General features: G+C 32.0%; 1 protein-coding gene across 1 annotated transcript in view; it reads right to left on the bottom strand.

Moving 5' to 3' along the window:
* Window positions 1–25,374, bottom strand: part of LOC110036940 — a 46,682-nt gene extending 21,308 nt beyond the window's left edge. Inside the window, exons 1-4 of the mRNA XM_020741504.1 lie at window positions 25,235–25,374; window positions 13,486–13,604; window positions 9,258–9,340; window positions 6,146–6,267 (exon numbers count right to left, since the gene is read on the bottom strand). Coding sequence (XP_020597163.1) covers window positions 6,146–6,267; window positions 9,258–9,340; window positions 13,486–13,604; window positions 25,235–25,250 — 340 coding nt within the window. The 5' untranslated portion in view covers window positions 25,251–25,374. The remainder of the gene's footprint in view (window positions 1–6,145; window positions 6,268–9,257; window positions 9,341–13,485; window positions 13,605–25,234) is intronic.
* Window positions 25,375–26,784: the final 1,410 nt, after the last annotated feature.

The following is a 26,784-nucleotide window of genomic DNA, read 5'->3' as shown; positions in this document are numbered from 1 at the left end:
TCAAAATTTAGGATTAAAAAATTCAAGATTTTTCAAAATATGTTTTTACTTTCCTACATGGCCTTTGAGTTGGATTTTAAATGAGTTGTGTAGTATGGTCTCACCCAAGTCATAAATAATAGGGCCTACACGCTTAGGACTTATTAGACACCTACATAATATTATATGTCCCGAGGAGAAATACTCGTGCTTCTCCAACTTGACTGACCCAATATAGAATTCTACTCGAGTGATTGTCTAGTATGTTTAGGGTGGTAGAGACTTCCCTGACCCAGACGGGGCATAAGTTCTATGTTGAGAGTGTTTCCAACTTTGTAGTTGGACCTCTCATCTCTTTTCCACTCCAGCGATATCTTCATCACTTTAACTGGTATAAGTCTCACCTCTACTCTTCTTACCTACATAAGAGATCATAGGATTTAGAGTTTCCTTCTCTTTGTCTTAAGGCTACCAAGATCCCCTTGTACAATTCAATTTACGGATTGCTGACAAGGGATCTCCGGTTGTTTTGGGTAAACTACATTCACGACCAAGTAAAATACCCGATTAGAATTACTTTACCTTTATTTTGCTCCCTCCTTAAGCCCTGTCGCCCCTTTTGATGCTTCATCGATGTCTTCTCATAAGCTTAGATTGCAGATAGGCCGCCTCCCATTTGGGATACGATGATTCACCCTCTGCCCTAATGGTTTTGTTTGGTTTTGAAATCATAATGTAGATCCTACAAGTCAATCGGGTTATTTTACGGGCCTCATGTGTCGATGAGTCGCTACCCATTTGGGATGTGAGAGACTCGTTTTCTGCCCTGTGACTTTGCGAGAGCTTTAAATGCCACGAGATATTCCTATGAGCTAACACTCCATTGTGATACTCTGTACTAATCGTCACCAAAATGTAAGCAGGACTCATCTAATCGAGAGCATTCTTGGGCACTCCCAAAGATGTGATTAACCAAGGGAATACTTTCCCTTAGGAGTTGGTCTTGACCCCAGAACAAGCATACGAGCTTGAATCTCTGATTGTGGGTTGTTTTTATAGGGTCTTCTTCGTGAATATGTTTCAAAGCCTTCTCGATCCGACCTATTTTGAACGTACGCTCATGTATCATCACACGAAATTTAGCTTACAAAAGTTATCCATGTTTTTTCACTCATTTGCCTTCATTATCGTATGTCCTTACCTTCTGATTACTCTCTTCTTCAGATCATTTATATGATCTACAAAAGAGATTTATTCAAAAATAGGAATTATATGAAGATTGACAAGTTGGCGACTCCTTTCAAAATAAAAGAGAGAAAGTGAATGAAAACAATTATCAATTGGATGCTTCCTACAAATGCACACAATTAATCCAATTAATCATAGTTGACATCGAATCTTCTATTTTAGTAGTTACTTGAAATGATCTAAATTTGAGTTGAGTCAAAGATGTAGTGTGAGCCTAAACACTTCAACCCATTATATTTTAAATAAAGGTATTGTGAAATTTCAAATTTCGCTAAAATCTCTCCATAAATAACTAGTTAAATCCCAACTTGATCTACCCAAAACTATCGTGAAACCTAATTCAACTTAGAAAGATCAAAGTTAACATATCTAAACAAAAAATTACGAGAATCAACTCTTAAATATAAATATAATACAAGAAAGAAAACACAATCAAATATTTACAACTTTGAGTTTAGTTTTGACATTTGCTAAAAAATCTCAAATGCCAAAAACATGAGATTAAATGGATGAAATCTCAAATAAGTAACTTTATAAGGTAGAGAATGAGTATTACCTTCGATTACACAAAGAAAATGAGAAGAATGAAGCCTTAAATAGACGAATCGAGTGGGCTACGACAAAGTCTTTATCGGTCGAGAGGGAGAGCACGTGAGGGAGAAGAAATGAGATTATCTACTATCAGGTTCGATATATAACAAACATAGACAGACTAACCTGTCGCCTTGTCCGTCAGAAACTTTTATGACTGAATTTCTTTCGGTAAAGCCATCGGAGACAACTAACAGATGAAACTATCGATTTTCCATCAAATTTTCACTCTAACAAACTTGTATTATGCGATAATAACATAAAAATGGTTGGTTTTCTCATTGGTTTGGATAGTTTTCCTATAGTGATGAGACCTATATAATCACTTTCTGGAATTATATGCAACTTAAGCATGCCTTGCAATGTCCCCCGTCAACATCATAGAATATCTATGATTGAAGTGCTTCTATGCTTATTCATATGTTGGATGACACGAAGAACTTAATTCACCCCATCTTTTTTTATGTCATCTCATATGTTTAGCAGTACATTTAAAAGATATATCTTTGAAGATATGAAATGATTAGCAGATAAAAAACACGTTTGTACGAAATTTCTTTCTATTTTCATTTTTTTCGGCTCTATAATTTTAATCTTGCACCTTCACAAAATTTTACATTCAATCTTTCTTATATCATTCTTATAGTATAACATGCAGTCATTGACATAACAATTTATTTTCTCTAAAGTCAAATAAAATTTAGACACTAATTTTTAAAGAAATAAAAATCTTTTGGCACTAAGTTCTACTTTGGGTTAGTCTTTTTTAATAATTATGTACTCTCATAAAAATATCATGGGGCATATTAGACTCAGTTTTGATGCTCACAATAACCGTTGCAAGACATTTGATAGTTCGTAAAATTTCTAATCTTTTATGTTTGATGACTCATTCTTCACTTTACCAACAAACTAAACTTTTATTACATTAAATACTATTTCTACATATCTACTAAAATCATATTCATTTGGAGAAGCAGAGCTTGTTGAAGCACTAGCAAGATAATCAATATTTGGTTTATACTCAGCATGTGAAGTTCATAACTAATACTTTGGTTGAAATCTCGCATATTGACATCGAAACTTATCCTCTGAAAAGTTGATAAATAATTGAGATGATGTTTGCATGAAATACTCAACACCATTCGAGACTCTTAAGTAATTTTTTTTTACCCGAATGCAATCTATTATACATCTATGATGTTTCATTCTGAATATCCACAAGAGACCTATAAATGTGAGAATAAAGGTCTAAAGATGGTTACAACTAATATGATGATATGTGAAGATAAGAATACCTTAATATGAACAGCTTATTTAACTAAGTTTAATACAAAGTTATGTAATTGGTACACTATACTAAGATAAATAACACAATGTAAATGCCTTAGCAGCTCCATGTGCACATCCTAAAAATTATATTTGATTACAAAGCCAATGATTATTTTATATGTTATTTGATAGCACATGACATGGGAATTTATTATATGATTGATTGTAATCTTCTAAATGAGATCTCATGCAACATGCTTGAATACACATATACCGTCAATTTCAAGGTCTCGTTCAAACATCATTTCAAACTTAGGAGAGTTATCAACTAAATGCTTCCTGCCAATATACAAAATTAATCCAACTAATCATATTTGACACCGAATCTTTTATTTTAGTAGTTACTTTAAATGATCTAAATTTGAGTCGAGTCAAAAAAAAAAGTGTTTGTGCCTAAATGATTCAACTCGTTATATTTTAAATCAAGGAGTTGTGAAATTTCAAATCTCGCTAAAATCTCTCCATAAATAATTAATCAAATCTCAGCTTGACCTAACCAAAACTATTGTGAAAGCTAATTCAACTTAGAACGAACCCTAATCCAAGTTAACACATTAAAAAAAAAATTACAAGAATCAACTCTCAAAAAAAAATATAATACAAGAAACAAAGCACAATCAAATGTTTAACAATTTTGAGGTTAGTTTTGACATTTGCTAAGAAATCTCAAATGCCTAAAACATGAGATGTAATGGATGAAATCACAAATAAGTAATTTTATAAGGTAGAGATTGAGTATTACCTTTGATTACACAATGAAAATGAGGAGAATAAAGGCCTAAATTGACGAATCGAGTGGGCTACAACAGTCTTTATCAGTCGAGATCATGTGAGGAAGAAGAAAGAAATAAGAGTATTGGTTGTCAGATTTGATATATAACAGAAATCGACAGACTAACTAGCAGCCTTGTCCATCAAAAACTTGTATGACTGAAAGAAAAAACTTTTATGACTGAATTTCTTTCGATAAAGTTGTCGGAGAACTAACGGATAATCAACTGATTTTCCATCAAAATTTCACTCCGAAAACTTATATTATGTCAATAATAACAAAAAAAAATTGTTGGTTATTTTCGCTGGTTTGGATAGGTTTTTCTGTGGTAACGAGAGTTGTATGATCTACAACACAAGCATGCCTGATAATGTCCCCCCATCAACATCATACAATATATACTAGGTTGATTGCATTCAATGGCCAAGGACCCATGCTCAATCCTAATGGTTACTAATCAAATTTGACATAGAGTGCAAGTTAATATTCATAAATTAGATCACCTCAATAAGTTTGCAAAGGTACTACAGGATCCCCATAACAAGACTAATCTTGAGGCTATGAATTCTCATTCTTAAATTTGTGGGTCCCATCAATTTGCTTTTTCAATATTCAGAGTCATAAGAACAACTTTAAAATTTTACTTGCCCTCAAGGATGCCAGTCCTACTGCTGGGTATTGTCATAAATGTACGTCAGAAATCAACTGACAAGGTAATACAAACTTAATTTGCGTGTTAAATGAAAGCTTAATTGTTGGGTCTTCCCACATATGAAAGGCTCAGCTTTGATCTAGTATGTAAAAATGTTACAAGCTGCCAAATAACGATGTAGGTTAGCTTCCATGCTAATAAGTCTGTCAAGAAAACTTACGCCAACTAATAAGCCGATAAATCAAATAAATTATAAACAAATCAATCAAAACCCAATGTACCCTAGACATACTTCCTTGAGTCAAACTAGAATTCATGGACAGCGAATGGGTTATGTTAAGCTTCTAAGTCCTTATCAAACACATCTACAAACTTTAAAGTTTAAGTGGAAATTTTTATGTCCCTCTAAATCATTTAATCAAGCTGAATATTGAAAGAATGCATATGGAATTTTATTAATAATTAAAAAAGAAATACAAAGAATGCCATTTAGGCATTTAGATGAGATCTATCAAAATAAACAAAAAATAAAAATAAAAAGAAGAGCATGAGATCTATCTTTATCTCCACAAAAAAGCCACTCAGTAAAAACACATGTGCACAATAATATATTGCTTTATTCTTTTTCTCTATGAACATGTTGAAAAAGCTCGTCTAAAAAGTACATATTTGACATGCATTTTCACCCATAGCCTACTCGAGATACCTAAGATGAGATAACTCATAGTTATTAAACAAGCATTTCGACATTGCAACTTAAATTCCCCGGATATTCGCAAAATGAATTCGCTAACATAAATAATAAATATGAGACTAAAATAAGCCTAAGAGTGATCTCCCATGATTCGGTAGGAATAATTAAATGTAGGACTTGATGCTCATAAGAAGTATTAATCCTTGATCTAAATAGACCCCAAATCCAACCTCAAAAACAAACCTTAACTAAGTCAATCCAAGTTAAAGAAATTAGTCATGTGTTCTCACGTCATTCAAGGACACGAATTTTCCTCCAGTGCTTACATTTAAAGCAAAAAATTTAACCAATCAAACAAAAAAAAAAACTAATTTTTAGTTTTATCAAAAGCTATATTACTACATTACTACATGAAACTTGTTGTAGTTCCCACAAAAAAAGCCAAACTAAAAATGTAATTTGGATCTGAAGTGTCTCACTAAATACCAAAAAATTGACGTTATTGATAAAATTTTTGAGACCATTTAAATGCCTTTTCAAAAAAGCAAAGAATATTATGGAACTAACTCATTATATATACACACCCACTCACACACGTGTGTGTGGTTCAATAAGTAACATAATTGGAGATCAACACCATGAATTTAAAAATTAGTCAACTAAAATATAAATTTCATGAGTTGAATCATTGTGTATAAATAACTACAAGAAGATCAAGCATTTAGAAACTTTTCATCTACTATTTTAATTGACTTTGGGTCTTATCCTTCACATACAATGAAAAAGGCCATATAGTAAAGCCATATTGTGGGATAGAACATTTATAAATCAAGTATATGTAAGTTCAATCGTATCAACGATATAACTAGCAACTGACCTTTACTAAGCCCGCAAATAGCACAAATTTTGAAGTTTTTCTCGGAAAAATATAGCACCATAGCTAGTAAATCATCTGCTTCCTTGCGAAAATCTCCAAATTTAAGTTCACCTTCACTTTCCCTAGAGAGCATAGTATCACTCAAAAAGTCAAAGTAGATACACTTGTATGGCAAAATTAAAATCAAAATTAACCAAAGTTAGAAAAAATGTATAATACATAAGAACATAAGAAGCCGACATTAAAAGCTAGAAAGATCTCATTATTTTATAACTAGGACACAAACAAGAAGAAATAAGCTTGTATAGAAGGCATAATCATCTTCAAATAGTCATTTACTTCAATACAAATAATCTGTACTATATGAATTTTTCAAGGTTTTTTCTGGAATAACACTATTAAAAATTCATATATATATATGCAAAACACAATCAACTAAACTTGATAAAATGCATAAACTTCACGTATTGCGGAAGAAAGCCTCAAATCCAGATTATCATTTATGCTAACTGCTAAGGCTTAATATGCTTTGAACTGACCAAGGAAAGATGAGTTGTTAATCATAAATTCATTATACAGTATCTACAACAAATTTTAGGAATGCCCAAAAGCAAATATGGTAGCATGACAGATCAGCATCAAAAGTTGTAGCAATCTAAGGACACAATTGGATTGATTGTTTTTGTAAGTTTTTTTTTTTTTTTTTTTTTTTTTTTTTTGACTCGAACAAAGATCATAATCACTAAAATATTCTAATTATTCCCATTTATATATATAATAGCATATTGAAGACTAAAAAAAAGAGTAGAATTTAATCTATTGATATTGGAGTTAACCCAACCCACAATAGAAAAATCAAATATTACTACTAAAAAAAAAATTCATAGTTATGAACAAACACACTTGAAAGAAAAGTAGCAACAAACACGACAAAAACTAACACTAAGACTCAATCTATGGGTGGTGGAGGTCAACTAGGTGGTTGGGGAGCAGAGATAGATGACTGAAATGGGTAATAGGTGGTTGGAACAACAAAAAGGAAGCCCTGAAATCGTGTTGGAAGCAAGTGGAGGGCTGAGATAGTGAGGGCAGCAAATAGGGTGGCAAGAGGAACGGCGAGGCATGAATAGAAAGGCTGGAACAGCCAACGGAAAGCAGTAAGACAACAAGATTGTAATTTTTCCGATGACGACAGGGAAGGGATGAAGCGGGGGACTGCTCCACAGCAAGATTCAACAAGGTAGTTGTCTGGGGAGGTAGTAATGAGCAAGAAGGTCCAGAATTGGAAGACTATAGTGAAAAAACAAACGATTATTGTTTGGGGCAGTTGTAGCGATGGAGGATGGTTGGGAGCGTCGTAAGAAAGATGCAGAAGGGGGTAGGGGAAGATAATCACCACCTTGGAAAGAGATACAGCTGGAGCGCCATCCAATCTCTCAAATACAACCCTCGAAGGGAGGAATGGACATCGGTGGTTGTCTTAAACAAACTCACGCCAAAAACTAAACCCAGAACATCAAGAATACAAATATATAGAATACTCCGTTCCTCATTAAGAGAGAATTTTGTCATTTTGACATTTTTAATTAATTGAATGTGACTCATAAAGGAGACCCTAGTCAAAATAAAGGAATTCAAACTAGAATTTAAAGGCGGAGCTATGAAGAGGGCAATAGAGGGCTCTAAAGAATGACTTATCAAAACTAAATTCTACAGCACAACAAAGTAATGTTATAATATATGCAATAAGATTAGAACAATTTTGTATTGAGTAGTATTTGTTATTATTATACCAAAGAAATGAGGCTTATTTCATCCTCATTCGAGCAACTAGCCTATGCTTGTGAGTTTCCAGACAATATACCACTGCAATAGAAGAATTATTCCTTTGCGGTAATTACCGCGAAGTAATAAACAATCTTCATTTGCATGGACGGTTGAAGAAGATTGTTTAGCATTATATGTTTGAATTAGTGACTTAATTTGATGAGTTTTGTCATCAATATTAAGTCCGGTCCATCATTTGAGTAGAAGTATCTTTGAGAAAATGATGGTTAGATGTATCTTTGCCTAGGGTTATAGTCCAAACCCAAACATAAGGAATTTTGCAATTGTGAAAAAATAAACCAAATTTTGGTCCTGCAATATTTTTTAAGAACTAATGCTTTTCATTTTGGGAGAAGCCTCAACCCATTCTTTATAATAATTTTCGAGAACTTATTCTTCATGTTATTAGCATTTTTCAAGGGCTATTTTGTATGTTTTGTGAGCAATTTTAATAAATATTTTTCTGGTTGTTTTTCTTTGTCACATTTATTTGGTTTATTTAATTGAAACAAAGATTTGATTTTGATGATAAAACTTATATATCTAATAGTAATAAATTTGATTTGATGATAAGACATATTTTTTACATCTGATAGCCTATGTTAGTATCTAATATTTCTTTAAAAATGTATTTTTAATATTGCATGAAGAAAATATTTGAATAACTATTGTTTGATATTAGAAAAATGTTTGCATCTCTCTTGTGCATAATTTATATACTTTATTTAGTATATTTGCTTTTCTTCTTAAAATTATTTGAGATATTTTTTATTTCAAATAAAAATTACGTATTAGCTTACTTTCAATAGGGGAGGAATTTCTCAAGCATGTTAATTCTTAATTATTTGTTCACATATTCAATGTACTTATGTTTTTAATAGACGGGAGAACATTCATATTGATTTGCAATTCGCTAAAATTTAACAAAACCACCAACTAAAGAAAAAATTTGTACATTAAGAAGTATGTTTGACATGTTTGATTCTACTTTTCAAAATAATGATTTTTTACATCATTTTTTTTTTCAATTCATTTATAGAAGTATGTATGTTGCTATTTACATTAGTTTTCACATGTATATATTTAGGTTACCACACTTGAGATCTGAATCTGTCTTGTTTATTTTTATTTTTAAATTAAAACAACACTATTAATAAATTAGAACTTTTAAGAAAATAACATGAACTAGTTTTCATGATCATGTAGGAAAAGAAAACACATCCAGTTAACAATAACACACATTGCAAGAAGATAATATTTGAAACCTTTTTCCAAAGAAACTTACCCATTTCCAGAAAAATCAAAGTGCAAGGCGCTTATGCCTTCTCTTGTTAATGCAGAAATGATATTAATAAACTGTATGTCATCCTGAAATAGTAAGATTCAAAAACATAATATTGTCACTAGCGGGTTACTAACTAAAGAAAATAAAAATAAAAATAAAAATAAAACAACGAAAATAAATACAAAAAAAAATATAAGGCGCAATTGCCTTCTTGAACTTTACATGCAGATATGTAGCATATTTCTTATATTTCTTGTGGCTTGTTTGGCAATTAATAAAAGCACGCTTTCAAGAATTCTTAGGTTTTGTTTGCATGGATTTATGACTTATTTCAAATAAAAAAAATTTTAGACTAAATTTTAGGATACTGTGTAATATAAATTATAAGAAATTTCTTTTGTCAAGAAAATCTGAATGTGTGTTAAGATCTCTGGTTAGACTCAGTAAAAGAAGAAGTAAAACTCAATTATGGATAAGATTGAGGTGATCTACTGGTTAAATTATCTATTATTCCTTCAAAACAAACAAAAAAGGAAAATAAATTTACCACACAATCTCTCCTCCAACCAAACAAGTGGATCAAAGCTAATTTTAATTCAATTCATGAATCATTTCCATTTACATTTTAAATTTCATTTCTTCTAATTCAATTCCTTTAAACAAACAAAGCCCCAAGGAGAAGAAAACAACCTGGGATATGAGGTTAAATATCCTAAGGACGTTAAATATTCTAAGAACACAATCCATCGAGTCATTAGAAAAAAAAATTAGTCAATCTTAAGCAAGCTAATATCATACATGAGAAAGAACAGAAAAAATTAGTCAATCTTAAGCAAAGCTAATATCATACATGAGAAAGAACAGAAAAAATTAGGAGCCATTTGGACGAGTTTTATTTAGTTTTTGTATTTTTTATTGATTTTTTTTCCTTTTTATTTTATTTAGTTTATGTTTTGACAAATAATAAAAGAACATATGATATTTTAAAAAGAATAGAACTACTCTTCTAGCCATCAAATCTATAAGCTTCTGCAACTCTTTATACTTGGCTGACTGTATCCTATAAATTGACTGGTGGGTAGCACTAATCCTAGAAAGATGTATATGACATTGAATCTCTCGTATGGTTGACAATCTAGGTGGCAGGCTGTCAGTAAGAATATCCTAACACTCCAATAAAGATCGCATTGCTTGCACATTAGCTCCTCCATATCACTATCCTATGGCATCACCAAGGCCATTCGCACATGCCTCTCTCATAGCTCGTAGAAACGTGATATGAAATATTACAACTCATGTCTCTATTAGTGTGCTCATCACTATTGACTCATTTGAAAATAGTAATATGTGTATTTCTTCTTTAATAAACGAGACATTTTTGTGGCCATTATGAGGTGCACCCATGTCATACTAACACACCGACGCAAAAGGATATGACATGGACCCATAGACACGATATCACACCACAATCGATCATGCAGCTTATCTCCAATTAAAAAAACTCTATAAAGCATCTCTTATTGACACTGAACAAATTCCCCTTCTTCAAATGAGTCAAGAATATGATTAGGATTGCATTTGAGTAGTGAGCTCAATTTATCCATTATTTATGCATATACCACATTTTTACAACCCCTCAATCTATAATGATAATGTATAACTTCACTTTCACAATACAACGAATACAATAAATATTATGCCTTAACCACTACTGATCACTCTTAGGTTTGGTCTGGAGGCTCGCCTAACCACAAGCATCTTACTTTCAATTGTAGGTAGTTAGTACTCTTTAGTCACCTCTCTTGGATCTTGCTTCTCTACCTCCTCCAGTGTCCTTTACTCAGTAAAAAAATTACTCTCGTGTTCGAATAGTTAGATGCAACGTATCTGTATCCATGACACTTGAAACAGTTCTTGACTAGAAATTTTTCAGGAGTGTTGGTCCACTTAGTTCTCTTTTTCACCTGTATTGTTTCTCCTCGCGATGGACGTGTTTGGGGACTCTGGTCAATGTGCTCTTATTATTCAATCTAATGGCCGAAGTTCTAATACTATTGTATTGTCTCTTTATTTTCAGGGATAAGGTCTGAACAACATTTAATATCCAATAAGGCTGCAACTGCATCATCTTTTCAATGGACGATCTCAACCCTAAAAAAACAAGGGCTATGATATTCCCATATGGCTCCAGCATAAGCTGCTTAAACTCCGTGGTGTATTCTGTTATTGAGATGTATTCTATTGTAGGGGATAAAGTCTCAAGAAGAAGTCATGTCTGTAATATGTTGGCAAGTACTTCTGCTACATCCTACTTTTCATCTTATAATAGGTTGTAATTTTGCTTTTTCCCTCATACTAATGTAGGAGCTTCATTTTTTTCCACCACAAAAAAACACAGCTTTATCTTAATAGCAGTTCACTTTACTCTTCTTCCAGGTAAATGTCTCTTCACTCAAAAATTCATTCGACTATCTAGAGCCACTCGTGAATTCACATAGATCCATACGACTATTAAAATCCAATAAATTAACCTTTATTCAAAAATTACCCTTTCCACCTATAATCAATGCAAAATTAATGTGACAATGACTCTGAGTCACTTTGAGCTCTTGGTGAAAAGGGCTTTCTTCATCTCCAATGGGTGATCACTATTTGTTACTATAGGTGACTTCCTAACATTGGATCCTCTCAAATCAGTAAGCCTCCATTATAATTTGAGAATTTTTCATTGCATATCCTCTATGGTAAGCTCTGAAATACCTTCTTTAGAGTTTCTTCTTGGAGGTATAGTTTTTTTTCCCTTGCTTTAGAGTTTTGACTGATGCAGGATTGTGGATCAAAGGTTAGTCTAGTGTTTAGTTTTATGTGGTACGAGTCGGGATAGATTTTTTGTGGCAGTAGAATAGTTAATTTTTTAAAGTTTAGGATTATGACTAGAAATTGAGGTTTAGACGATTAAGAAATTGAGTTGGTATAAAACTTATATGTAGATTCTAAGTTTAGAAGCGAGAAAAATAAATCCGTAAAAAGTTAGAGTTTGTCAAACTCTAATGTCAAATGACACCGTTCTAAAGTTCCTAGAAGGTGTTTAAGTATCGTACTTAGTGGAGAGAGGTTGTAAAATGAAAAGAAGAAGAGAATATGTGAAATCAATGGTGATTGAAAAGAGACTGAAGAAACTTGGGCGGTTGTCCGGTCTGAAAACAGCAAGGTGAATATTGAAACGACGAGGTATGGATGACGAGGAGAATCCACCACATGCTTTCTACAAGATACAGATTCACCGCAACAAGAAAATTAGGTTTCAACTCTCCAAATAAGAGAAAACAAGGAGAACATCTACAAATAACATAAACCAAAGAAAAAATTTCCAAAATAGGGAATAACAACATATAAATTGTCTCACGCAAAAATTAAACCTAATTCAAATCAGAACAGCATAAAAAGGGGCCCACAAGGGTTGGTCCGATTCAATAGCGGGAAAATTCCCTCTACAAATCTCCCAAATTGGGTGTTTTTGCTCACCTTCCCATTACTGATTCTGCATATAAGGGATCACACGGTTAGCTCTTGCGTTAAGGCACTATTTACAGAAGGAGAGGAGAAAGAAAGAGTGGTCCAGGGTAGGGAAGAGCAAAATAGAGGAAAACATGATAAGTAAACAAAAAGATCCAGCGTATGTGATCATTCAACATTAGCTGCCTACTGCAAGACCTTGAATTAGAGAAAACTAAATATTCAAGAAACATAACATACTTCATATTTAATAAAATCCCGTAGTTCTCTATCAAGTTTTATCTCCTACGGGAAATGCAATAATGCACTAAGTTGCACAAACATCTAATTTGCTAAATTCCAGATTCTATTCCATAATTCAATCCTTCCTGTTGCAGATAAATTCTTAGAATAAGTTAAGCTCGCTAAGAAATTTTCTCGCTTCATTCATTAATTCAAATGATTTTGTCCTCAGTCCTGATACATGTATGTAGCTTTTTATCCGCAAAAAAGTGCAAAGACAACTCCAAAATGTTTTGGGAAGAACATATTTCCTAATTTTGAGGTGTCATGAAACATTTCAGAGCACAAATAAAAATCAAATTTAGTCTATTGCCAATATGAAACGAGAGGGAACAATATCACATAAAATAAAAGGCTATATATATGGCATAGCACAATAAATGCAATGCAATAGCCTAATAAACGAATATAGAATATCCAAAAAACATACCTTTGAGGCGTGGAATCCATGGCATAAGATCACTAGATTCTTTGATCCTGTAGAATGCAGCACACCTACAAGTTTCTCTCCATATTTATTTGAAATTTCAAACCTTTGTTTAGACGCTCCTGAAAAAAGACGGATAAAATTATTCTCATTTATGTCAAGATAACAAGAAACAAACGAATGTATTTACATAGGCTTCTACGTCTTAGAGTAAATGTAAAATAATCTTTACATCTTTAAGCTTTGAGGTGGATAAATAAATAAATACAATATATGAAATGGGCTTCAAGTCAAATCAAGTCAATTATGCAAAAGTCTAGACTTGCTCAAGAAAAAGAAATTTGAATTTGATGACTCCCTAGCCTAGTGAAATTATGTTTGCAAAGTTCAAATCCCAACTTGAAATGGCAAAAAGAAATTAAGCAAAGGTTTAATCAGAAAAGCAGAATTTCATTGCACCAAATTGTTGGGGTTGATATCTTCTGTGAGACCCCAAACGTTAGAAAAATATTGCATTAAAAATATATCCGCGTAATTGGGTATCTAAGTAGGATTGACACTTTTAAAAAAGACATATATCTGTGGAGAACATGTGTCAGACATAGGCAAGGCTCCAACACATATCCAACACTACAAAAAATATGTTCGAATTTTTTTCGAACCCAGACACACCTTGACACATCAGATACGTGCTTGACACGATTTAGGAAAGAAATAGACACAACAACTAGAAATTTGAAGTCGACTCCTCTCTCATCATGTCGAAGTTTTCTTTAACATTCATTGAAGTAGGGTCATTGAGGCCGAGAGTCAAAGATGCATCCAACATTCATCAATGCCTACCATTGACAATTCCCTCATTGTTCGTCGAAGCCAAACGTCAAAAGGTCCATCTTGGAGTCGTCGAATTTGAGCGTTGGAGTTCCAATTTGTTCATCGAAACCATAACTACACTTGCTAAAGCGGAGGTCGTAAGCTTCTTTACTGCAACTTGAGCAAGAGTCAAATCTATTCGTTGAAGCTGATCAAAATACCCTGCGACATTTGTGCCAAAGCTTCTATTTGTCGAAGTCGAATAAGTCAAAGCTATACTAGTTCTACAAGTGAGATTTTATATTTTTGTTGTGCTCTTTAATGAGTTAATAGTTATAAATATATATTTCATATATTTATAAAAATTAAATTTAAATTTAATTAATTGAACAAGATGTAATCATATGAAGCTGAAGAATTTCTTTTGAAATACATAATAGGTCTAATTTTGAAATAGTTGATTTTTTAAAGATGAGGTTTCATAATACAAAATTAAATTTTATTCTTGCATACTTTGTTTTATGACGTTTTTAGTAGAGAAAAATGAAAATATATATGTTTATATTAATAATTTATTAAATCTAAAAAAATATGTCCATTACGTGTTATGTCGAACTTTTTGCGAATATATTATGTTCATTTATCATGTTGGGTTGTATCTATATTCCCTTACATAAATTTGTGCTTCATGTTTGGGTATCATTAGGGATTTTTCTTTTTTTTCCTTATGGTATTCTCCTATATCCATATTTATTTGCCCTCTTACAGTCGATGAAGAAAAAATTGTTTTCTCTTAACATGACTACCAAGAAAAAAAACTTTAGTCGATTACTAAATTGATCTCATCTCTTATCCGAATAAAACTTTCATCTCATACCCTAGACGCCCCCACTCGCATGCACATACCTCTTGTCCATTTTCGTTGCCACATGCATGGCTTCTCATGTGCATGCTTGCACACAATCAACTGCTACACGATCTGCACATGCTACATTATTGCCCGATGCTCGCCGATGTTGTCACTACCTTTCTTTGTCACTTACAAACACTTCAAAGTATTGTTGCAACCCGCTGACATGCTTCCTAGTGTTACATCCATTACTACACCTTCACACACAGTGCATATCATTCTTACCATTGTTTGCACCTTGCCACACTAGTTGGATTATAGACTTAGCCCACCACCTAAAGCACTTCTTGCTATCTCTGTGGTGGTTGGCTGTCGGATAATCATTGAGGAGAAGATAAAGAAGAATGTTTGTAATGTGTAAATTGGTTCTTAAATGAGAACAATAGATGGTATCAGATAGGCATTGCTTGAGGAGAGTGATGAGATTAGAGATGGCTTCAGCAAGGGTTAAAATGAGTTCTAACTCTTGGCCTCGTACGATGAGGGGATGGCCAAATATGGAGGTGGAGTAAAGCCTAGAGAATTTTGGGATTTCTAGGGACTGGCCATCCCTAGATTTAAATTTAGGCTATAATAAAAAAAGGGACAGTGAAGAATAGACTCGCAGCCTGTACCAAGAAGGGATTAAGGAGTAGGGCGGTTGTGGCAAGGTTGGAAGGGTGCAGGGATGAGAAGAGATAACCATGCATCCTGTGAGAGAGGCTAGGTCAAGAGGAAGAGGAATAATTTAACCAAAATAACTTGCAAAAGGTTTTCAATAAAAAGAAATCACCTACTTATTAATCCATAGATACAACAAACAACTAAAGTTTGCAATAATTTTATTCAATATCGATTAGGATTATGGGAGGCTTATATTTATAGATCTACAAAACCTATATTATAAGCAAGGCGAGGTTGGGGGTTATCCAAAGCAATTTAATAAGTTTTGAACAAATTCTTATTATTTTATTCGCTAAAATGGTTAAAGGAGGCCGCCATTAAGGAAGAAGAGTGGCATTTAGTTTTCAGCAGAAGTTGAGATCTAAGAAGGAGAGTGAATGTATTCTAACTTCAATGTGCTTTAAACTTTGTATATGAATGATGAGGAAGATCTTCATGCTTGATACAAGACTCTTGTTAAAGCTTTATAAGGTTCGTCCAAAAGTTCTCCCACAAGTTGTTAATCAGTTGATAAACTAGATCACCTACAATAAGGTTGGTCCACAAGTTTCAAGACTTTATAATTCCTTCATAGGATTAAAGATTTTCTGCAACAAAAATAAGATTTGTAAGCATGTAAAATTCAAAAGAATAGATATTATATCGAATTTTCTGGTAATCTTGATTGGGTCACAAGCCCATAGCGAGGCTTTGTATATTTTGTGGTTGTTTGAAATGAACGAGAATTTAAACATAACCATTCTCACTATATTCTATTGATGAATGCTTATAACATGCATCTTTGGCATATTTATCATTGTCCCAATTTATCACCTCATATGTGCATAAAGAACATGAAAGTCACATAAAAAATAAATGCAATATCAAAAATGTATGAGATGGATTTAACAATATCGATTAGCCTTTTATAGCTATTAAAATTTTCAAAATGAGTTGCCTTCATGGGACTTTAACTATAACTATTATAAGGAAATTTAGAAATAGGTAAATGATGGTCTCAAGTATCTATAGTTTTACCCGCTAAGCATCGCAAATAATTACTTAAGATATTGGATAGTTAAACACATAAAAGCCATCATCTTGTTATTGTCAAAGAATTCATATGAATTTTCCACATCAATTATATGGGATGTAATCTAAACCGTCTACTTATCATCAATCAAATCCCTTATCCACTTTAAGACTTATTAAAAATTAAATAAGACTAAAAAACATAATTCTATGTATCCAAGTCATTGAGAATTTTATATCATTATATAATCTTTAAAACATTGAAGATATTACTATTTGAATGACGTTTTTTTGAATTATGGTGGTCATGCCCTTAATTCAGTAATAAACAAAAAAAAAAAAGATAATATATAGCCAAATTAGCAGAATTCTTACAAGACTTCTCTTTTGATATGAAACATAAATTTGAAAGAGAATAAATATTTTGTTTCTTTATTACATGTTAACATAGTGACTTCATCTTTAGAGTTTAGATGTCTAAATTTTTAGAAGAATAAAGAAAATTATAATCTTTTCCTGGATGTTCACATCATTTATCATGAACATCTAGATAACTCCATTTTTATGTGGAATATTGCTCCCTGTTAGGTGGCTCAGACCACCGAACATATGGGCCCCACAAGATCAATTTGTGGATGTTACTAGAGGGAGTTTCCTGTTTCAGTTTTATTCATTTTTATTTTGTTTCTCAATATTTTGTATGTATTTACTTTATTATTTATTTTGTATTTGGTAAGTTATAATAGCCTTTGTTTTGTTTGCCCTAGACATTCCCTATATAATGAGGGGAAAAGTTGTAATTTGGAAATGATGGAATAAGAGAAAATAGTTTCTTCACCTTACTTCATGGTATTAGAGCTCTAATTCGATTTCACGAGAGATAACATCGTTCATCCTTTTATTCCTTGTAGCATAAGTGTTTGGTCGTCTCTCCTGTATGCACGAACCGTGCTCTTGTCTTACAACAGGGCTTCAGGGATTGCAATCTATCCTCCATTCTCAATCTCTTGGTGGCTTGTCTTTTCTGTTCGACAAGTTCGCAGAAGATAGAAAACGGGATCACAACATACAAAGACCTCTTAGCTTCGTTTGTCTCTTTTGTGTGTGTGAGTCGCAGGCCTCGTTCAAATAGAATCATCTCCAAAGTTGTTCGATCCATTAAGCCTAGCTGCAGGCCCTCCTTTTGCCCTCTCCTACACCGGTCGAAGCCTCTCCAATGTCATCCAGCAGCCGGAATCCTCCCTGCAACTATCGGAATTCCTCCAGCTAGCATGCAAGCCCTCCTTTGCTCCTTATCATAGCTGTTGGACTCTTCTTTGCCACAAGCAGTAGCCAACTCCCTGATTCAGCCCTATACATGCATATGGTTTATGCAAAGTATGGAATGAAGTTGTCTAACTCTACTTCGGAGGTTAGTTATGAATCAGAGACCGGTAAATCTATCCAAACAGCCCCTGAATTCTTTATCGTCATCACAAACTATAAACTGAATGATCAGATCTTTATTCAATGAACTTAGTCTGTGTTTATGTACATTTGTGGAAAAGAAAATGAGAAACATCTCACAGAAGAGGGCACAATTCCTTAGCTCACTGGTCCTAACCATCTGTCATTAAGATCTAGGATCATCTGGTCATGTCATGATTGATCAATTTTATGACTACAAAAGTTTGAGAACATTTCTTACTTTACATGACAACACATGGGATTTGGGAAGCAAATCGTGAGACTTATTCTAGTACCAAAAACACTGCAGAATTGTTTAAGATTGAGAGAAAAATACATGAACTTAGACAAGAAGAGTTCAGTGCTATTTTGTAGTTCAAAACACTATCAAAGTATTGGTTGCAGTTAGATATGTATAATACATATGTATGGAAGTGCACTCAGCATGCTATAATATTTAATTAATAGTAGAGACGAAGAGGATGATGAAGTTCTCATTAGGTCTAAATAAGAACTTAGATGAAGTTAGAGGAAGAATCATAGAAATGAAGCCTCTCCCTACCACTAGAAAAGACTTTGCAGAAGCTAGAAGAGAATAAAATAGGAAGAAACTCATGATGGCAGGAAGTGACGGTCCATCTAGCACTGAAAGCTCCGCTGTGTACACGCATACCTCCTCACATGATTCAAAGCCAAAGTAAAATCGTCCTTTTGTGAACATTGCAAAAAAATTTGTCGCATAATGGACAAGCGCTGGAAACCACATTGAAAACCTGTAGTTTGGAAACCTAGATAAGGGAGGAAGGACAAAAACAATAAGACCCATGCTGCTACCTCTTCTGAAGGGTTTGTTAATCTCAGTCTCTTCACCAAGGAATAGTTGGCAGTGTTGAAAAAGTTTAACTAGCATGACTGGGAAGCCTACATGCTCAAGTATCTTTTCCACCATCCCCCTCCCATATTGAAAATCAAATTTTATTATGGCATATTCGTCTAAGTTGACTCAATTTTTATTATGTGCAAAGTTGTAAGTTGTACCCCCCCTCTTTCTATTAGTAAAAAATCAGAGTTTTATCAGTATGAAATCTGTCAATTGATTGAACATAATCGTAATGTATATCTTCTATCTCAGTACAAACCTTCTCAATTTTCTTTATCATCTACAGTGACATTTGGGGACTATCAAAATTAAAAATCATTAATGGAGGATGGTTTGTCTTCTTCATTAATGATCATACCACCTGGAAATACACAAATCTTTCAGTCCATCCATGACATGATTTACACTTAGTTTCAATGCAAAATTCAAATTCTCAAAATTAATAATACAAAAGAATACTTTAACTCGATCCTTAGACCTTACCTTGCAAAGAATATCATCATCCATGTAAGTTCTTATGTTGATACTCCATAACAAAATGAGATAGCTGAGAGGAAAAATAAACACATTCTCGAGATATTTAGGTCAATAATGCTTTCTCACAATATCCCAAAAAATTTTCAGGGAGATGTAATGCTCACAGTCACCTACCTCATTAATAAAATGTCAAACAGGGTCCTTGGTTCAATACCCCTCTCAATATTTTGAGGGAATATACCCTTATGTTAGAGCCTTCTCATCAATCTTCCTCTAAAAATATTTTTTTTGTCTCTTTTGTTCACATTCACCAGCCAAACCGTATAAATTTTACCCAAAATCATTGAATTTATATTCCTTGGTTATACTTTAAGCAAGGGGTATACAAGTGTTATTCTCCCACTATTAAAAAAATATAATCTCCATGGATGCTATTGTCATTGAAAAACAATCATACTACCCCAAATCTAAAATTTAGATGGAGAGTCTGGATTAATATTATGACGCTACTTCAGATACTGACACTTATCTTGAATCATCATAATCTATTATACTTCTCTCTAACCATCCTGTCTCCCAAGTTCTACCACTTGAGATATTCAACCTGAGATTGACAACAATAAAATGCACGATGAACTTCGTGTGTATATTAGGAGAAAGAAATTCATTGAACAAGATAAAGATATCATGCAACTACGAAACTGTTCATAACCAAACTTGAATTCGCACATCTCTGAAGTTCAAAGAGAGGTGGAATCCAGTATAGAAGACTAGGAAATTAGCATAAATTTTTCTATCAAGAAGTATGTTGCTTATGGGAAGTTATATCACCTTATAAAAATTTTATATCTAATCTTAATAGCATGCAAATACCTAAGTCTATTTATAAAACACTTCCACAGTGAAAAAGGTCAATTGAAGAGGAGATCCAAACACTTGATAAAACTAACACATGAACCCTTACAAATTTTTCTCTAGATGAAAGACCTGTTAGGTGCAAATGAGTGTTCAATGTCAAGTACAAAGCAAATGAAAGCAATAAGAGGTTCAAGGTTAGGTTGATGGCCAAAGGTTTTACTCATTCATATGGGATACACTATCAAGAAATCTTTGCACTAGTAGCCAAACGAAACACTGTAAGAGTTCTTTTTTCCTTGATAGTAAACAAAAAGTAAAAATTGCATCAATTGATACCAAAATTGCCTTTTTGAATGAAGAACTTGAGGAAGAAGTGTGTATGGAGATCCAACTGGGAAAGTTTGTATTTTGAAATAACTAATTTATAAACTAAGAAAGCCACTTTATGGCCTTAAACAATCTTCATAGGCTTGATTTGACAAGTTTTCCATGATTATGAAATCTAATGGGTACATTCAATGTCAAACTGATCATACATTGCTTATAAAACATACACAAAGAGTTAAGAAAGTTATATTCATTGTTTATATAGATGATATGATCCTAACAGGTGATGATGAAAAAGCTATTGAAAACATTAAGGAGGTTCTTGTCACTAAATTTGATATTAAGAATCTAAGAGCTATGAAATACTTTATGGGCATGAAAGTGGCCAGGTCCAAAATGAGAATTGTGATATCCCAAAGTACATCTTAGACCTACTAAAAGAGACAGGAATGTTGGGATTTAAACCTATTGAGACTCCTATGGATTTCAAAAAAAAATTAGATTCATGGGGAGAAAATACAGTAGCGAAAAAGGATAGATATTAAAGATTGGTGGGTCAGTTTATCTACCTATCACACACTATACCCAATATCGCTAACATTGTCAACATTGTGAGTTAATATATAAATAATTCAAATGAAGAACATTTGAAGATGGTTTACAAAATATTGAGGTTTCTTAAGAAAACTCCTAGTAGAGGGTTATTTTCTTAAGAAATCAGACAATTAGGAGGTAGAAGTTTAAACTGATATTGGTTGAGTAAGAGAGCTCACAGACAAAGGATCCACATCTGGGTATTATTTCTATGTACAAGGAAATCTTATCATAAGGAGAAGTGACAAACAACCACTAGTCTCTAAAAGTAGTGCATAATCTAACTACTTGGCACTTTGAGAATCCAAAAGTTACCAAATTAGCTGTGATGCTCCCCAATCTATCTCATAAAGGTGTTATGTGACATTCAAGCTGTCATTTTTATTGTAAAAAACCCTGTGCATAATGAAAAGATCAAACACATTGAGACTGATAGACATTTTATCTCTAAAAATGTCAATGGCAGCATTATTCAGTTAATCAACAATCCAACTCATTCTCAGATCGTTGATGTTTTTACACTAAATCCTTAACTCCAAGTAGCTTCAATGATTTGAATAACAAAATGGATCTTTACAACATCTATGACCCAGCTTGAGGTGAAGTTTGAAATTTTGTCCCTGTTGGGTGGCCCAGACCCCGTAGGCCACATGGGCCCCACATGATCAATTTGTAGAAGCTATTGGAGGGAGTTTCTTTATTTCAATATTATTTCTTTTTATTTTGTCTCTTACTATATTTTATGACTTTCCTTTATTATTTATTTTATTTTTGGTAAGTTGTGATAACCTTTATTTTGTTTGCCCTGGACATTCCCTATATAATAAAGGAAAAAGTTGTAATTTGAAAACGATGGAATAAGAGAAAATAGTCTCTGTCTTTTTTCAATTTGCTATCTCTTTCTTTATTAATATTTACCTATATGAAGACAAATAACTTTGCATGCATAGGAATTCCTTAAGAGAATTCCTAATTTATAAGTTTTACTAAATCGAGATAGTTGGAGATTTTAGAAAGGTATAAATATTAAATTTAATGGAAAACATATTTTACTATCCTTCACCTAGATTAATGTTGAGTGAAATATTACATATTGTTGCTCTCGTAACATGACCACAATTACAAAACAATGCACTAGCAATTAAAGCGCATTGTTTGGCACTTATAGACCTTGAGAAGAAATCATATCTTAAATTTACCTAGAACTCATGGGGAAAAAATAATTGCACCTTTGTTATTTTTAATAAATTTTCTAAAATGAATTATTTTCGCCATTATTCTTAAATTAAATGAATGTTCTACACCATGCTAAATTACTTTCAAGAAAATTGAAAGATTGCATGGATGTTAATCCACTATTATTTATAGTAAATAGGTTAGGTTTATATCTAGTTTTATAAACACTTCTATGACCATCAGGAACTTAATTTTAATTTTATTTTGTCTTTTATTCACAAATAGATGGTCATAGTATATTTAATAAAACCTTGAGCAATCTTTTAAGATGCATGGTAGATAACAATTTTGAAACTTAACAACTAAATATAAGCTCTTGAAGAACCTCTAGAAGCCTATTGATCTAGTTGACATTCCATCTCATACATTGTTTAATGTTGCATTCATATTTAAGCATTATCTCCATGACATGAAATGCAAATGTGTAATTAAAAAAAGACAGGAATGATAAATATGCTAAATTTGACAACAATAGAAACCCAAAAAAAGAATATAGTGAGGATGACTATGTTTTAATTTGCATTCATTTTGAATGCTATGCAACTATAAATTTTAAAAAAAGTTACATACAACGACTCGTGATATCTTCAAAATTCATTAAAAAATAAAACAAAAATGCTTGTTGCTCGAATTGCTTTCTAAAATGTTCATTATTCTTATCTTTAAAGTGGATGATATTTTACACAATAAATAAATTTTAGAACCTAGAGGCTTGCAAATACTAATTTTTCAATAATTTTTTACATCAAAAAATCCTTTCCAATAAATGATTTCTGATGAACCAAAATCCACAAAAAACTATAATTTCCTATGGATTTAATGGATTTTCCCACTGAAAAATCACCAGTTTCCTATAATAGAATAATTGTCTCCTTTTAAGGATACATGAATGACTAACGAAGACATGTAGAAGCTTATATAAAATCTCATGGACAGCCATGTTGATTTTTAACTCTATGGAGAAATTTTCTTTATGGTTCAATGGAGTTCATACAAAAAAACTCTCATATAAATTAGCCAACGACGTGATCACGAACAAAAAACACTACATTTAGCTTGAATATCAATATCATCAATAGGAACATTCCAAAACTCAAAGGAAAAGTATTTTGATCAAGCATGGTTGGCCACTCCATAAAGGATTAACAACATGAGCTAGAATTCAAGTGCAACACCTTTTCCAATCAAGCATGATCCCCCTTACCCCATGTCTAAGATACATATAATCAAAATCAAGAACACTATTATTCCAAAATTGCTTAGGCATATTTTGGATTATTTTTGTTGATTGGTTTTATTTTTGTTTTCAAAAACGACTTCTTCAAATATTTTTTTTAATAAATAAACTTACATTTAATACACTCAAAATAACTTTAAGATATTTTGAGAGTTTCAAAAAATAAGTATTTAGGCCACTACCCGCTGACCATTGGCCACCACCATAGTTCGTTGATAACCAGTCATTGTAGTTTTTACTGCATCAACAAACTCTACTGACAACCGGCATTATCACAATATAAATCAATTTATTTAATATTCCATAAAAATTAAAATATATTTTTAAGATATTAAACAGATTATTTAAATCAACATACTTAAACTAAAGTTGAACAATAAGCAAGCCCTACCTTCTACTCAAATATCATACTCACCACCAACCATGGCATATTGACCACTATAAATACCCACATTCAATAACATAATCTAAAGTTGAACAGGCCCCTGCCCATGCATCTCTCAATAAGTATTATTGGTGAATACATATTACACAGAAGAGAGAAGCCATGAATTTTTTTGCCCATATTCACTTATTTATACCATTAACTGGGATGCCAGTCATCCGTAATACATCTTGGAGAAGAATAACCCGGCAATTTCAATGCATCTACAGCATGTGACATAGCTATGGCTAGCTTGCTAAGTAGCTTCTAGTCTATTTCCATAATAACAAAAACCTTGAATCACAGGTATTAGCAGCATAAACCAACCGGAAGATGCTGAACAATTTATTCATATACAGGGCTTAACAAACTAAAGAAACAAAACAATTCATCATTAATGTGAATTTCGATCATTTATTTCTTCTCATAAAGTGATTAACAATTTTCATATAATATATACTTTCTTCACTCAAGCGGCCTGTTTCATATAACACAAAAGAAAAAAACATTTGCCGAACCTGTAAAGAACTACAAAAATCTGGCAAAGCTCTAATTTTCAATAATTTATCAAAAAATTTCAGATGAAGGGCAAGTAACTTTTCAGGTTTCCACTTCCACTTCTATCAGTGAAAGAATTCAGAGAAGAATTATCAAGAAATCAAGGAAAATGCCACCGCACATTCACAGGGATATCAAAAGGTATAATCCTGTTTGGATTCTGGCAGAAAATGTGCAAGTGAAACTCATTAGTCCCACAACCTTAAGTAAATTTATGCATTTTTCTAATAACTAAGGACCATAGGACTGTTCAGTCAAGGACCCTATACTAGACTTGAAATGTGCCAAGGGAGAGGGAAGGAGAAGGCCGAAACATACCGGAAGAAGACATCATCGATAGAAGCTTCACAGTATCACTCGCGATGAAGCCGAAACGAAGAAGAACTGATCCCGTGGAACTGCACGGATGGAAGGAGCTGTATTCAAATTTATAACGGAATTGACAAAGTTCAGGGGATTCCCACATGATGAGGTACGGATGAAATTTTCTTTTCAATTTATTATAATATATATTTTTTAAATAAATAATGTAAGTTTTTTATAATAATTTTATTAAATTTGCATTTATTTTAATATAATTTATATCCAAATATTATGATACATTTCTTTCAAATATATTGTTTAAATGAAAGTATTTATAGTTAAGTGAATTTTTCAGGATGAATTTTTAAATTGGGATGCTTAATAAGCATTATAGGCAATAGAAATCGAGATAAAACATATTAAACAATGGGAGCGAAACGTAACATTTATAATCCTCAAATAATAATTATATCAAAGTTTTCTAATAGAACTATTTTTCAGCCACACTATATTTACTAGATTTCACTCCAATATTTTATCAAAGCTATTTTTTTATATTATTTTGTTATCTTATGAATCCCTATAATTCATATATATATATATATATATGTATATATATATATGTATATATATGTATATATATATATATGTATATATATGTATATATATGTATATGTATATACATCTATATATTATATATATGTATATGTATATACATCTATATATTATATATATGTATATGTATATACATCTATATATTATATATATGTATATGTATATACATCTATATATTATAAATATGTACATGTATATACATCTATTTATTATATATATGTACATGTATATACATCTATATATTATATATATGTATATGTATACATGTATATATTATATATATGTATATGTAAATATGTGTATATATATATATATAGATTGTATATATGTATGTATATATGTATATGTATATATATGTCTGCATATATGTAGGTATGTATGTACATACATATATGTATGTATATATATGTATGCACATATATGTATATGTATGTATAGATATGTACATACATATAGATATATACATACATGTACATGTATGTACATACATGTACATGTATGTACATGCATGTACATACATGTACATGTATGTACATGCATGTACATATATATGTACATATATGTACATGCATGTACATATATATGTACATATATGTACATGCATGTACATATATATGTACATATATGTACATGCATGTACATATATATGTACATATATGTACATGCATGTACATATATATGTACATATATCTATATATATGTACATATATATGTACATATATATATATATATGTACATATATATGTACATATATATATATATATGTACATATATATGTACATATATATAGATATATGTACATATATATGTACATGCATGTAGATATATGTACATATATATGTACATGCATGTACATATATGTACATATATATGTACATGCATGTACATATATGTACATATATATGTACATGCATGTACATACATGTACATACATGTACATACATGTACAT

Source organism: Phalaenopsis equestris, unplaced genomic scaffold, assembly GCF_001263595.1.
Source record: "Phalaenopsis equestris unplaced genomic scaffold, ASM126359v1 Scaffold212879, whole genome shotgun sequence".
Taxonomy (NCBI): domain Eukaryota; kingdom Viridiplantae; phylum Streptophyta; class Magnoliopsida; order Asparagales; family Orchidaceae; genus Phalaenopsis; species Phalaenopsis equestris.
The sequence above is the reverse complement of the archived record's forward strand: the minus strand, read 5'-3'. Positions and strand labels throughout refer to the sequence as shown.